At 45.2% G+C, this 16,196-nt stretch overlaps 1 protein-coding gene across 1 annotated transcript in view; it reads left to right on the top strand.

The window, feature by feature from the left end:
* The first annotated feature begins 1,986 nt into the window (after positions 1 to 1,986).
* ZC3HAV1 (zinc finger CCCH-type containing, antiviral 1) overlaps positions 1,987 to 16,196 on the top strand; it is a 54,995-nt gene continuing 40,785 nt past the window's right edge. Inside the window, exon 1 of the mRNA XM_054726551.1 lies at positions 1,987 to 2,685. Coding sequence (XP_054582526.1) covers positions 2,378 to 2,685 — 308 coding nt within the window. The 5' untranslated portion in view covers positions 1,987 to 2,377. The remainder of the gene's footprint in view (positions 2,686 to 16,196) is intronic.

Below are 16,196 nucleotides of genomic sequence, written 5' to 3' on the forward strand. Positions count from 1 at the left end.
CTGTGACAGCACAACTTTCAAAATTCCCCCAAACGGCTGCCTTTCCCCTTCCCACAATCCTTAAATCATTTTTCATGGCTTCAAATCGAGGGGGATTTTATATCTTTATTCCCAGCCTCTCTAGCCAAACTGGACTCTCCCTTCTCAAGTGTCTGATATGCTAATTACAGCATTTAACCTGATAATAAACAAAATTCAACCAAGTAAAATTCAATATCTAATTGGCTTTATTAAGCAATTCATGAATTTGGCAGGATCCTATCTAGCAACTAGAAGGGCCTCCAAGGGGTTATTTACAAAATGGAGGGTTTTTTTATAGGCAGAAGGGTGTGGCAGGTGAGTTATTAGCAAATGAAATGATTATTTTCAGGCCAAGACATCACCATTTTGCGGGAGAGGAAAGGGCAAAGGTTTTATCAAGGAGATTGCCTCTTCTTCCTGGGCGTTGCGGGAAAGATGGAGAAGGCCCACATAACAGATTTTTCCAAATTCTAGACTGGTCAATTAAGACTATATTTCTGGGAGATGGTGAAACTGCAATTAAAACACAGAGGTGTTTTTTTCATGTCTTCCCAAACAGAAGCTCCTTCAGAGCAGGGACTATTTCTTAAACTTCCGCAAGTTCAGAGTGAGTAATGTAAGGGCTACCTACATACAATATACTTTGTTGAATCTAATTGGTTTGACAATAAAAGCCCTTTCCTGGGAACCTGTCAGACCACAGTTAAGACTAAGTGGATCAAAGGCAACTACGGAATAGCCAGAGGGAACAAAAAGTCAAATGGTCCTGTGTGGGCCCCATGTTTGGCTGGTGTTCATACCCAAGTCCTCTATTCCACATAGTTCATCTACTACAAATTCCTAAACTGAGGAGAATTCACATTGATCATTTTGTAGAATTTCCAATTTAACAACTGAATTCTACCTTTCTAAAAAAAGGTTTATTTCTGATCTGATCAGTGACCCATTTATTTCACTTGGAGTGTTGGGGGGAGACACACACATACTTTCTCTCTACTCCCAACTTGGGTCCAGTGCTGGGGGCCTGCAAATTAACTGACAACAGGTGAACAGGAGAAAAGACAAGATTTATTAACACATGGACAGGGGTGGGGAGCGCCCAGTAATTGAAAAGTCCTGGAATAGCCCGAAGATTATGTCTCTCAATTTAACAAAAGGGGGAGGGGAGTTTAAGGCTTCAGTGGGAGCGTATAGAAGGTTCTACGGGGCTGTTTGATGCTATTAGAAAGGGCAGTCTGTCTCCACCAGACAACTATATTAGCAGTCAACTCCTTTCGTAGAGTTCATGGTAGCTGTACTTTCAGGAGGCTCTGCTTTAGTCAGATGGAGAGAATTCCAGATAAAATTTCGTATATGCATCTTTTGTAGTTCAAATGTTTTCAATAGTCTTTATACCAACTCTGGAGGTCCGTGTGGGTTCCCCACGGGGGAAAAGGTCTTGTCCCAATGTCCAAAGAGAGAAACCTTTCTGAGATCCCGGGAATGTGTCTCAACAGGCCCTTGTGACTGACTGACTGCTTGCCGGAGGGAATGAGACGATGCCTGGGGCGCCGCGGTCAGCGATTACAGGCAGGACGAGAAAAGTCAGAAAGAGATCCTTTCCAAAGCTCAGAGGTGGCAAAGGAGAGGGAGAGGCAGAGCCGCCGATTTCAGGAGCGTGCGGTGGTGGTGGTGTGGGAGAAAGTGCACATCGGTCCCGGCCAGGCGGCCCACGAGCTGGGGCCTGTGGGTCGAGCATCGGGCTGCAGCTTGAGGGCTCAGGGTTCTTCCTCAAACCCAGAAAGGAGATACTAACACTCCCCTCGCGGAGTTGCTGAGAAGATTTGACCACGGGAGGCCGGGCTCGCAGCCCGGAGTCGGCGCTTACGAGGTGTGTTCTTTCCTGGAAGGGTGGGGTGGGGAGAGGACGTCTCCAGGCGCCTCCGAACGCGACGCACGCGGCGCCTCGGCGGGCTTATAAGAAAGCGCACCAGCGCCTGCGGATCACTTCGGTTCTACTTCTTTCCGACGGAGCCTCGCCCCGCGCAGCTGGGGAACCCTGCGCTCGCCAACCTAGAACCCAGCGGGAGCCGCTGGCCCGCCCGCGCAGTAGGCCGCCTTTCCACTCGGTTTGCCGTCGCGGTGGACTTGAAATCGGACTCCGGGGTCGGGGTCGGTGGATCTGCCCTCTGGCCCCGGAGCCGAGTGGGAAACCGAAACCGCCGGGCTCCGCTAACGGCGGCGGAGAGCGCGCGCTCGCGAACCCCGCGCCCCGCCCGAGCGCCGCCCGCGCCCGCCCCCGGGCTCCGTAAGTTTCGATTCCTCCCGGAGCGAGCGGAGTCGCGCGCCGCGGGCCAGTCCAGCGCCGAGCTGCGCCATGGCGGACCCGGAGGTGTGCAGCTTCATCACCAAAATCCTGTGCGCCCACGGGGGCCGCATGGCCCTGGACGCGCTGCTCGACGAGATCGCGCTCTCCGAAGCGCAGCTCTGCGAGGTGCTGGAGGCGGCGGGGCCCAGCCGCTTCGTGGTGTTGGAGACGGGCGGCCGGGCCGGGGTCACCCGGTCCGTGGTGGCCACCACCGCAGCTCGGGTCTGCCGTCGCAAGGTCTGCCAGGTAGATTGCGGAAACCTGCACCTCTGCAAGCTCAACCTGCTGGGCCGGTGCCACTATACGCATACGGATCGGTGAGTGCGCCGCCAGGGAATGGGCGGCTCCCGCGGCTCCCGGGCTGGGAGGACGGTCGGGGCTGCTGTCCGCCAGGGGTGAGCCCTCGGGGCACCTCGCACCCCACAGCCTTTTCCTCCAGCCCCTCACTTCTCTGCAAAGAGCTCTTCCGCCAGCGCCTGCAGACTTTTCCTCGAATGTGGCTAACGCGATGTTGCCTGGGGAAGACCGCCCTTAAACTCCCTGCTCCCTTAGAATACGGCACTTTGGGACCCGCCACGGCCTAGAGAATATGAAGGCAGGTTTGGGAAAGAAGGAGAGCCCCCACTCTCCGGAGCCTGAGTCTTTACCTCTCTGCTACCTCTGGCCCCAGGCGCGCTCCCAGCACCCCCGCCGCGCTGCGCACCTGGGTCCGTCTCCATTCCCCTCGTTGTCCCTTTTCTGGCACCTGATGCGCGCCATCCGACCAGAGTTGCCCCATTCAAGGTTACCGATGATGTGTTGTCTCCCAGCGCTCCTTCCTGGGGGCCCCTCCTCGTGGCCGAGCCATGGACCGCCCGCTCTTGGGGCCACTTCGAAAGAGTGTGGCTCACCTCCCAGCAGCTCTTTCTGTGTTCCCACTTGTTCTTGATTGCCTCAAGGCGCGCCCCAAGGTTTGGGTTACGCTTTTTGGCCTGTCTCCCGTCTCTCCCTAAGAGAGCTCACTCTTCTGGGTTCAGCTGTCACATCCACCAGCATGGCCCCCACGTGTCCCTTGGCCTCCCAGGCCGCCCCGGCCTTCCAGCCCAATCTAGGCTCTCCGACTCCCTGGGTCTGAGCAGCATCTGTACCGGAATATAAGTCCATCTCTTCTTCCTTTCCCCAGGGCAGGGTATCCGACACTCCCCCCACCCCCCTTTTCATCCTTCCCAACACCTTCATCACCAAGTCCCTTTATGGAAGCCTCCCATCCCCTGCCTGCCTGGTCCTCCTGTCCATCTCACTTCTGCATGAATGCCTTGTTGAATTATGACTGTCTTTCTCCCCATCTTTTCTGTCCCTAGGTAGTGCTGCCCGATTATTTTTCTTATATAGTACTTTTCACACTTTGCCCTCCTTAAAAACTTGAAGTGACATCCTACTGTCCAAAATGGTGGTCATCAAACTTTTGAGAAAAACTTTCGATTACTCACCTCCCATAATATGTGTAGTAAAATATATAAAAGACATGTTTTAAACGGATGAGGTAGTTGATATAATATTTAAAAATATTTTTGTATGTGTTTAGGGTAAAACTAAAAAAATTTAAAAAGTGTTTGAAGGTGCCTTGTTGTTTAAAAAATACTTATTGAATATGTTGTGAGGCACCAATTTGCAGGTATTTTTGACTTTTAGGAAGTTGTGTGTACAGAGGGAGAGAACTAAGTTACAGCGAGGATGAAATTAGGAAGAAAGGAAGGACTGAAGAGAGGGAGATACAAAGGAAAGGAAGGAACATTCTAGTAATATACTGAATAACAATAGAGTAGAAAGGCTTTGTTATCTCTTTCTGTTGTGAAATTTTTTTTCACCAACTTGTGTTGGCTTTAAAACCTAATTAAGTTTTAAGTACTATGCTTCTTTTGATTTTTTACTATAGATTTTTAAAAACTATATTAAAGTAGTGAAAAGAGAATGATGAACCCCATGTACACATCATTTTGCTTCAACAGTTTTAAAATTATAGACAATTTCATTTATTCCTTACTCCCTATATACATCCCTAACTTCAGTGTGTTATTTTAAACCAAAAAGAGTTCATTTGCTTCATAAATACTATCTAAAGCTATGATTTTCAATCTTCTTTATCTCATGACACACAAACTAATTACTAAAATTCTTTGGCACACCCAAAATTTTGTGCTGATCTGACAAAAAAAAAGGTATAATTTTGATTCATTCACATCAGACAGCTATTGTGGATATGTTACATAAACAATATATTTAGAAGCATTAGTTTAGAAACTAGTTTTATGAATTTGAGAAACTTTAGTTTTTTTTAACTTTATTTTTTGCCTGGTTTAAGACATCACAACATCTTAAGGTCATAAATTGTTAACCTTTACTTTTCTGTATTTTAATGTATGTGTAAGATAGGGATACTTTGGTCAATGAAAGTTTGGATGGATCCTTTGGGAAATTCATTAAAGTTACTTTTTTTTTCAGTGAAGTGATACATTCTTATTTCTTACATTTATTTGTCTTGTAATATTTTTTATTAACTTTTATTTCTTTTACATCACTTTTTAAAAAAAATTTCTTTATTGATTAAGGTATCACATATTTGTCCTCATCCCCCCATTCCCATCCCACACCCCTCCCCTACATCACTTTTGAATTTGAGAATTACAAATTTTTAATCCATCAATGTACATTGTGTCTTCATAATAAGGACCCTTGGGAGAATTTTTTTTTTTTTTTTTGCCTTGGAACCTAAAAATATGTTTTTCCCCCAAGTATGTTTTAAAAATGTTCTCCCCATCTTAGCAACTTATAAAACTTTATCTTCTAAAACTTGAAGTGTGGGAATCTGAGGACTTTATTCTTTGATCACTGGATAATGGGATCTTTTGACCAATTGGTACCCACACTGAGATTACCATTCGGTTTGGTAAACCGTTCTGTTTGAGGACAGTGCATTTTGCTGGATTTATAAAACTGCTTCTGTAGGGCTGTTACATATGAATGGGATCCCTCCTATTCTGTAGTTCACCTTTTCTCTTACATCGCTTTTAGCCATACATTTTAATCAGCAACAGGGCTTGCTTTATTGTTGGGTAATTATTTGTTTTGGTGCATCAGTTTGGATATTGCTGTTTGCTTTGCTGAAATATATGCCCATTGGTGGAGTTCTAATCCTAGTTCTGACACACAAACCAAAACTAGAATTCATTGGGCAAATAACTATGTACCAAGCACTCTCATAAGTACTTTAGAGATGGTATCCAGGTTAGTCCTTACCATGATTTTTGAGGTAGATATTGTAAGCCCCACTTAATGTAAGGAAATTCAGGCCTAGAGCTGTTTAGAAATTTACTGAAGTTCACGTAGCGGATAACTGGCAGAATTGGTGTTGAGCCTAGATCTGCATAACTTCTTAACTAGCTACTTGTGTGGTCAAATAGCTGTGTGAAGTGTGATCTTTCATTAATTCCAGTTATTTTTTTGCAAGCATGATTTCTGTTTAAAGCAGGCTGCTGTGTATCTTCAGCTAGCTTTGTGGTTTCTGCTCATGTGGCTGTTTCCTCTGTGCTCTTTCCTGTTTGTATGGCTTTTTCCCCCTGTGGTGAACTTTGGGTGAACATTGGTAGGTGGAGAGAGGGTTAGTTGACTGCTTCATAAACTGAAAAAAAACCCTACAAAAAAACCACAACCACCCAAAAGAACAAAAAGTGCAAAGAATAATATAACAAGCACCAGAGTATATATATTTTGAGTATATTAATGTAACAAAAGTTATCTATACTTATAAAGAGCTAATATGCCGAAATGGGTAATGATCAGGTCATTAGCATATTAGCTGGGGCATTGCTCTGGAGATGGGGTGGAAGCGGGGCCAGCCGTAGGCTACTTGAGGGATTGAGGGTGGGGCTTAAGCGGCCAGAGAAGGCCAGAGGGTTTAGGGGCTGGGCCAGGCGTGCTGGAGCTATGCGTGGACAGGTTCAGATGTCAAGGCAAGGCTGCAGGTGGGTGGGCGGCGCCACGTGATTTTGCCCGCTGGGCTCCTAGTATTATATAAAAGAATCTACCTAATAAAAGTAACATGCTAATTGACTGTACCTTCATGACACCCACCAGCCAATCAGGAGTGAGTATGCAAATTAACCCAACAAAGATGACAGGTTAATTTGCATATGCAGGCGCCCAGCAGCTGGGGGCAGGATGCTTGCATTGTCACCATGGCGACAATGCAGGCATTCCGCACCACCCCAGCACCACCCCAGCTGCTCCTGGCCCTCTGGGCAGCGTGGGAGGAAAGGCAGCTCCAGCCAGAGCAAAGGTGGTGCCGGCAGCCAGGGGAAGGAAGACCCATTCTTGCACGAATCTTCGTGCATCAGGCCTCTAGTATACAGTATAACAAGCTTATAACTCACCTTCTAAAATAAATAAATGTTTGCATCTTTCATTTTTGCTTATCTTTTTAAAAAAAATATTTTTATTGATTCCCATGGGAGGATCGAGCCTGTAACCTGGGCATATGTCCTGATCTGCAATTGAACCCTGGCCTCCTAGTTTATGGGTCAATGTTTAGCCACTGAACCACACCAGCCAGGATAGTTCATTAATTATAACAGCTGTGTAGTATTTCATCATATGATTTATATCACAATTCAGTGCCTGTTCTTCCAATAATGAGCACTTGGGATATTTCCAGTTTTTGGCTACAACAAACCATACTGCCAAAAATATACACTTAAGATCAATTCTCTCAGCAAATTTTAGTACTAGTATACATTTTTATTAACTATGGTCACCATGGTGTACCTTAGATCTCTAGAACTTACTCACTTATAACTGAAAGTTTGTGCTCTTTGACCAACATCCCTCCCCACATTCCTGACAATTCTACTCTCTTCTTAAATGAATTTGGCGTTTTTTTTTTAGATTCCATGTTTAAGTGAGATGAATGCAGTATTTGTCTTTCTGTAACTGGCTTATTTCACTTAGCATAATGTCTTTTAGGTTCATACGTGTTGTCACAAATGGCAGGATTTACTTCTTTTATGGCTGCATAATATTCCATTGTATACATATATACCACATTTTCTTTATCCTCTCGTCTGTCCATGGACACTTAGGTTGTTTCCATGTCTTGGCTACTGTGAATAATGTTGCAATGAGCATGGGAATGCAGATATCTCTTTGAGATAGTGATTTCATTTCCTTAAATATATACCTAGAAGAGGGAGTGGGGGGGGGAGAGAGAGAGAGAGAGACTGACTTCCATGTGAGAGGGCTCCAGTGATTGGTTTCTTCCTGCATGAGCCCTGATTGGGGCCAGGGATAGAACCCGGAACCCAGGTACGGGCCCTTGACCGGGAATCAAACCCACCAAGACCCTCTGGTGTGTGGGCTGGCACCCTAACCACTGAGACACATTGGCCAGGGCTGGTATTTCTTGTTTTAATTATTTGAGGAACCTCCATGCTGTTTTCCACAATGGCTGTACCAATTTACAATCCCATCACCACTGTGGTGCATTTGGTGTTTATTTTTCTCATTTATTATTTTTCTACATATGTGTGTATTTCTAAGCAATATTTAGGATTATTTTGCCTGTTTTCAAGCCTATAAATGTCATCAATACTAGATGTATAAATTTTTGCTTTGATTTCTCTTGTTTGTGCAGCATGATGTTTCCGAGACTCACCCCTTATATACAGAGCCCTATTTTGGTACCACCTTGAGAACTGGGCAAGATGGACTTCTGCCCTGCACCCTCTGCTCTACAGGCCCTAGTTCCAGCCCTCCTCCAGTTGTGTCCTTACTTTTTGAGGAGTCCAGGAGGCCAAGGAATGCCTCATTGCCTTCTCGACCATGCTCTAGTTCCTGAGACCCTGGAATTCCCAAGCCTATTTCTGGAGCTTGTGTGGGCTTCTTCCCCAGGTCTTCATACACGTGGAAGGAATTTGGTTGGCATGTCCATTGCCTCTGCATGATGGCATGAGCAGTGTGGCACAGAGCCTGAGTTGGGAAGAGAAGCAGTGGGCTGGAGCTAGGAGCCTGGCTGAACTTTCTTCATTCTGTTATTTATTACTATAGAACTCTGACGTCTGAGAATTCTAAATTCCAACTTGGCCTTCCAAGTCATTATAAAAGTATTAGAGGGCTGGTGCACGGATTTGTGCACTGGTGGGGTCCCTCGGCCTGGCCTGCACCCTCTCGCAATCCAGGACCCCTCGGGGGATGTCGGACTGTTGGTTTTGGCCCAATCCCTGCAGGCCAGGCCGAGGAACCCCACGGGTGCATGAATCTGTGCACCGGGCCTCTCGTATGCATCTAAGATCTTTGATTAATCTCCTCCTGCCCTCCCCACTTCCCCCAGAGATTCATCAGTCTGTTCCATGTGTCCATGCCTGTGCGTTGAACATCTACCCTCTAGTGGTCAGTGTGCGCCATAGCTACTGGTTGAATGGTCGAACGGTTGCTTAGGCTTTTATATATATAGATGTTTGTCAAGATAGGAAGATAGAACATGTTTTCTTGAACCATTTCTTAGCTTGATTAATTAGTGTTAAGTATTTAGACACTTGGTGCATGGACCTCTACTTTATTTTGCCTCAGTCCCACAGATTTTAGGAGAGTGACTGCTCTAGTTCATTCAGATGTATAGCTTTCTTTTGTATGAATGTACACAATTTGCATATCAATTTTTATATTATTAATTTTTTCAAATTATTAATGTTTTCAATTTTTTGCTATAACAATCCAGGATGTGTTGGACATTTTGATATATCTTTCCTTGTGCACATATGCAAGAGTTCCCTAGGTATCTAGTAGTGAAGACCCAAAATTAGTCTTTTTTTAAAAATATTTTTATTGATTTTTAGAGGGACAGAAGGAGAGAGGGAGAGACACATACAGCCCCCACAGGGGATTGAGCCCACAACCCGGGCATGTGCCCTGACCAGGAATCCAACCGGCAACCTCTTGGTGCATGAATTGACACTCAACCACTGACCCACACTGGCCTGGCTGTTTCCATTGATTTAGAGAGAGGAAGGGAGAGGGAGAGACAGAGAGAGACATCAATGTGAGAGGAACATGGATTGATTGGTTGCACACGCCCCAAGCAGGGATAGAACCTGCAACCAGAATGGAGCCCACGACCCTTCGGTGCACAAGAGAATGCCCATCCGACTGAGCCACACTGGCCAGGGCTGTATACCAAGTTTTATCCCTGCAGAAGAATATGAGGGTCCCTTGCTTCATTTCCTTGCCAATTGATATCATCAGCCTTTTAAAATTTGTTCTAATACCAAGAATGTGAAATGTACCTCATTGTGGTTTTAATTATTATTTTAAAAATATATTTTTATTGATTTCAGAGAGAAAGGGAGCGGGAGAGAGAAACATCAGTGATGAGAGAGAATCATTGATTGGCTGCCTCCTGCACACCTCCTACTGGGCATGTGCCCTTGACTGGAATCGAACCCAGGACCCTTCAGCCCGCAGGCCGACGCTCTATCTACTGAGCCAAACCTGCAAGGTCTGGTTTTAATTCTTTATATATTCTGGCTTGTAGTTCTTTTAAGTCACATTGCTTGTCTTACTTGATGTCTACTTCTTAGTAATTGCTTTTTTTTGTTTGTTTTGTTATTTTAGTTCTCTGTCTGTAATAGACTTTATTATTATTTATTTTATTTCTTATCACTGCAAACTGTATATAGTTCAGTGGCAATAAGCATACTCATGATGTTGTGCAACCCTCACTACTGTTTAGTTCCAGAACATTTTCATCTCCCTAAAAGAAGCCATACCCATCAGCAGTCACTCTGTTGTAGTGTAACCCCGAATCTCACAAAGGACACCTCAATCAAAAAGTCAAATTATGAAGTCATTTATTCAAAAGCCGGTGGTTATGAGGGGGCAAAAGCACTCCAAATCTAGCAACCCCGAAATGCTGGCTACATCAGGCTTATATAGGCAGAATATCACAAAGTTATTGATTACATCTTTGGGTTTGGAATGAGGGACCTGGTTTGCACAAAGCAGTTACAGAAGCGAAATTGAGCAAGTTAGTTATCTGTAAAGATTAATTATAGTTTTGGGTCTTTGGATCACTGAATCAACCACTGAGTCACCCGAAACACATTATCTGGAGCCACTGAGGCAATTTAGGGTAATTGCGCTGTCCTGGTCTCCAGGTACAGAAGAATGTGCTTCGATAACCAGTGAGATCACAATCAATGGGATATTCAAACCACCAACAATGGAGTATTCAATCGATTGGGATAGCATACATACGTTCAGAAAATCAAAATAACTTTTCTATTGTTTTAGCAAGCAAATAAGTACAGAAGCCGAAACAGCAGGGTTAAAGTTAAAGTTAAACTGCAGTTTCTACCTGAGATGATTGCTACCATACCTCAACTCTTCTTCCTCTCCCCAGCCCATGGCACCTCTGACCTGCTGTCTTTGCAGATTTGCCTATTCTGGATGTTTCCTCTAAAGGGAATCATACAAGATCGGTTGCATTGTGTCTGGCTTCTTTCACTTACTAGTAGGTTTGCCTTTTACATGTCATTGGTGTGGGTGTATTTACCCAGGAGGTGTCTTCCTGGAAGTTCCTTCTGTTGCTAATTGTGCTCTGTCCGAGTAGTCATGGTGTTAGGCCGATGGCTTGGGGACGTGCTATTTTCTGCGACATCAAGGCACGGAGGTGTGTACCCTGTAAGAATCATTTGGAAGTTCTCTTCTATTTTTTATGTTTTTGGTAAGAGAACATTTTTTTGTTAAATCACAGAGGTAGAAGAAGTAGTTTCTAAGAGCAATGGGCTTAGGCCAGGCCAATGTGGCTCAGTGGTTGAGCGTTGACCCATGACCCATGAGCGTAGACCCATCCAACCAGTTCCATTCCCTGTCAGGGCACATGCCCAGGTGTCAGGCTGGATCCCCAGTAGGGGGTGTGTAGGAGGAAGCAGATCTTTCCATCTCTCTATCCCTCTCCCTTCTCTCTCTAAAAAAATCAATAAAAACACATTTATAAAAGAAGAAAGAAATGGATTTAGGAAGCAAGTTATGGAGGTAAAGGAAGGGAGCTTGGAGCTTGGGAGTGAGGAAGCTAATGGTAACCTGCCTGGGAGAGGTAGGGGGAGGGAGGGGCGGGGGAGGGAAAAGGAGAGGGAAAGCGAAAGGCACGGTCTGGCTCCCAGGAGGGTGAGTGCTCATTTGGAAATTTTTCTCTTTGAGTTTATTTTAATTTGATCCAATTTGATGATCATTTTCTTCAGCTTTCTGTAGACATTAAGAAACCATGACCTGCCCAGGCTGTTTTGGCTCAGTGGATAGAGCATCGGCCTGCGGACTGAAGGGTCCCAGGTTTGATTCCGGTCAAGGGCATGTACCTTGGTTGCGGGCACATCCCCAGTGGGGGATGTGCAGGAGGCGGCTGATCGATGTTTCTCTCTCATCCACGTTTCTAACTCTCTATCCCTCTCCCTTCCTCTCTGTAAGAATCAATAAAATATATTTTAAAAAAAGAAACCATGACCTTATAAATGATACTGAATCATGATAAAATCCAAAATAGTGATAGGCATTTGATAACAATATTTTCTACTTAAAAAATTATTTATTGTTTAAAGCAGGGGTCCTCAAACTTTTTAAACAGGGGGCCAGTTCACTGTCCCTCAGACCGTTGGAGGGCCGGACTATAGTTTAAAAACAACTATGAACAAATTCCTATGCACACTGCACATATCTTATTTTGAAGTAAAAAAACAAAATGGCAAAAACACCCGCATGTGGCCTGCGGGCCGTAGGTTGAGGACGCCTGGTTTAAAGTATTACATGTCCCCTTTTCCCCTCATTGTCCTCCCCCAGCCTGCCCCCGCCCCTCCCCCCCCCCCGGCCTTCACCGCCCCCCCATTGTCTGTGTCCATTGGCTATACTTATATGCATGCAAACTCTTTTATCCCCACTCCCCCAATATTTTCTACTTTTAAACAGAATATAGAGATGGCAAAATTAAATATTTAAAATAAGTATAGATTTGTTTCCCTTCTATAAAAGAGTTCTAATATGCTTACTGTTTCTGACCACATTTACTTCCAAACAGGCCTCTGTGGTGACCTTTACCTGTAGGCTCCTTTGGAACTAGGAAGGCCCCGAGATGGGGTGGGAAAGGAGCGAATGAATCCAGAAGGACCAAGGACATCAGGCCCAGTGAGAAACCAGTTTAACCAAGTTGGAGCAGGGGAGCTGCACTCGGGTTGGAAGGAGAGAGGAGAGACTTATTTTATGATCTTTCAACACTTCCCTACTGAGAAGAGACTCCATATGTTTCAGACCAACTCAGAGCATCGGGTTCAGAGACGTCATCTAGAGAGAAGTAGTTCCTGAACAGTTCTGATTCCTTGCCCCTGTCAGTAGAGGAAATTTCGAACGTGTACTCCTATTATGTATATACCGTATTTTCCGGCGTATAAGACGACTTTTTAACCCAGGAAAATCTTCTATACGCCTAGTCGTCTTATACGCCAGAAAATACGGTATTTATTTAATAATGTAATGTAATGTATATGTCTTTTTTTTTTTAATCCTCACCCTGAGGACATGCCGAGATAGATAGATAGATAGATAGATAGATAGATAGAGAGAGAGAGAGAGAGAGAGAGACATGTATATGAGAGAGAAACATTGGTGTCCCTGCCTGAGATTGAACATTTTGGTGCACAGGACAATGCTCAACCAACTGAGCCACTTCAGCAGGCATAACTCTTAATTTGTATATTAAACATTCGATACATTTTTACCTTTTAATGAAACTTGAAAATCAACCTTAGTGAGGTATGATTTACATACAATAAAATGTACCACGTAAAGGTACAGTTGAAGAGCCTTGACAAAGGGATATACACCCATATAACCACCACGGTCAGGATAAAGAATATTTCTTTCAGTCCTAGAGGCTCTCTTGTGCCCCTTCTAAATTAACCAGTTAATTACCTACCCCCCTCAACCCAGCCAATGATTCTTTTACTCTTTTAGAAAATAAATGAGAGTTGCAACACTTCCCCCCCTCCCCTCAGCGCTGATGGATCAATCTTGTGTGGCCCCCAGCCTTGGAGCAGTACTTGCTGTACATCTGGATCACCTGGTGGGGGGTGGGAGGGTGTGTGTGTGTGTGTGGGGGGGGGGGGGGGGAGCTTATTTAAATGCAGATCCCCAAGTCACACATCAGAACTTCTGGTTCAGAAGGAGTTGGTTGGGGCCCGGAATCTGAATCTGCGTTTTTAACATCACTCAGGATTCCTTTGCAGAGGCTCAGGGACCACACTTTCAGAAACAGGATGTGAGGATCACTTCCTGGTAGAGTGAGAAGGCAGGTTTTATGTGTGGCTTCTTTGCTTGCAAGGGGGTGGGGGTGGGGGTGGGGGTAGGGGGGTGGGAGGGGGCCGTAAAAGAGAAACGGGTTCTTCAGTGCAGAGTGAATAGAGATGAAGAAGTGAAGACTGTACTGTTCTCTCCGAGGTTAGGTGACCTTTTCCTTGCTTCTATTTGGTAGGATTACAGGAGACACAGGAAACGGGGACATTCCAGTCACCCCATCAAGAATATTTCCTGAGCACATACTTTGCGTCGCAGACAGTAGACTGTTCTGAAGCTTCTGCCCCTTCCTTTCTCGCTAAAGAAATCCTCAGATACGGTTGAGCGAGTTAATATTTCTCTCTAGTTTGTTTTAATATTCTTAACTCCCCAGGGGATCCATGTTGGAAGCTTGGCAGGGGGAGCCAGGGGCGTGTGCGAGGAGAGTAGGCTTGTCTGACCTGCTTCGTCTAATCAGGATTTTGGCAGTGCCTCCTACTCTACTCTTGCCACTCCCTACACTTTTTCACTTTTTCTCCATCCTGATACGGATAGCACCCAGACTTTGCTGCTCATTGGAATCACTTGCAAAATCTTTAAAAAATACTGATGCCTGACTCCTACCCCCTAGACAATTCTGATTTAATGTCTGACATGGGTATTGGGATTTTGTAAAACTCCTCACCTGAGCCTATGTATATTGACTTTTATAGAGAGGAAGGGAGAGAGAGAGAGATACAGATTTGTTGTTCCACTTACTTATGCCATCACTGGTTGATTCTGGTATGTGCCCCGGCGGAGGAGACACTCCGCAGCAGCTTACCTAGAGCAGCGGTCGGCAAACTCATTAGTCCACAGAGCCAACTATCAACAGTACAACGATTGAAATTTCTTTTGAGAGCCAAATTTTTTAAACTTAAACTTCTTCTAATGCCACTTCTTCAAAATAGACTCACCCAGGCCGTGGTATTTTGTGGAAGAGCCACACTCCAGGGGCCAAAGAGCCGCATGTGGCTCGTGAGCCTCGGTTTGCAGACCGCTGACCTACACGATGCTCTAACCAACTGAGCCCCCGGGTCAGGACTAGGGTTTGCTTCATTGATGACATGTTATTCTTTAGACCAGTGTTCTCTAGATTTTATCTTTCACCCATCCCTTTTCACCTGGCTTATATTATGGTGAGCTATTTCCTGCTTTCTGTACAAATTAAGTACCTCTTTGTTTTTACCAACCCCCCACCAGGTGTTGAGAAGCCGAGGGGGGTGAGGGAGAGACGGGAAGGAGTATTTTGATACAAATTACTGTTAAAAACACTAGACTCTCGCTTGGTTATTATCTTTCCCCCGTTGGTCGGGCTGTGCAGCCCAGAGCTGCTGCTGTGTTTACCGACGTGTGAAGTGGAACAGCTCGTAGGTGGCCGACCCGTTCAGGAACCTAACCCGCAGTCTAATAATCGGACCCGTGCAGGCCCGGCTCTCAGCCCGGGCCCCACTTCCCGTCAGGCTAAATCGGCCTCTGAGGGTGTGGCCCAGGTTGAGGTATTTCCAAACCTCCTGGCAACCTAAGAAACGCTCAAACCTGTAGAAAATCTGTTTGAGTTTAGTTGAGCCAAACTGACGACCAGGGAAGCAAAATCTCAACGGATTGAGAAAATGCTCTGCAAAATGGCAGTTTTGCATCTTATTTTCGACATTGCAGTCAAAGGAGGAAGTGCAAGGGGGTTGCAGGAAATCCACTGGTGAGAGATTGGGAAGGCGGGAGAAAGCAGAGCGGGAAAACCTCTGGAATTGGATAAAAAGTGAAAGGAATAGATATATTTTTTTTATCGAGGCGGGTGCAGGATAGGTAACAGTAAACAACATAATAATGTGAAGATTTGTGGTCTTTGCTCTGGTGTAATTGTGCTTAGAGTGGTGGGGGAAGGAAAATTACTTTGATATTCCAAAGAAATGTTATGGTAAATGCAAAAAAAAAAAAAGACCGCAGACTCAAGTTAAGGTAAACATTTTTGACCTTTGTTAGGGGAAAATACTGGCCTAGGACGTGACTGCCGCCATGAACTGCTTTAGTTAAAAAGTTACAATTTCAGACTATCCTATGTGGCCACTCCTGGTCTCTGAGTTTGTAAGGCTGCGTGTAGGCCTCCCCTGAGCTCCTCAGGTTTAGTAAGTGGCGCCTTTTTCCGTCCAGGGATGACACTACTCCGAAGGTGGGGGAGGATGTATTTGCCAGGGTTAAAAGAACATTTTGTTTTGTGGCTGGAAGAGCAAACTGAGGTCATTTGTGTTTAAGCCTTTGGCCTGAGATTCCTGACAGAAACAATTCTGCCTCTTTCAAGGCCACCTGTGCTGTTTTTAAAGGCTATCTTTTATCCCAACGCTTACTGCTTGAAGTTTGTCTGCAAACAATTGTTTTTCCCTGGGCAGTTCATCATGGTGTGTAAGGGAGCTCTTGACTGTGCTAAGGAGGTGGGGAGTCCTAT

Source organism: Eptesicus fuscus, chromosome 14 (assembly GCF_027574615.1).
Source record: "Eptesicus fuscus isolate TK198812 chromosome 14, DD_ASM_mEF_20220401, whole genome shotgun sequence".
Lineage (NCBI taxonomy): Eukaryota > Metazoa > Chordata > Mammalia > Chiroptera > Vespertilionidae > Eptesicus > Eptesicus fuscus.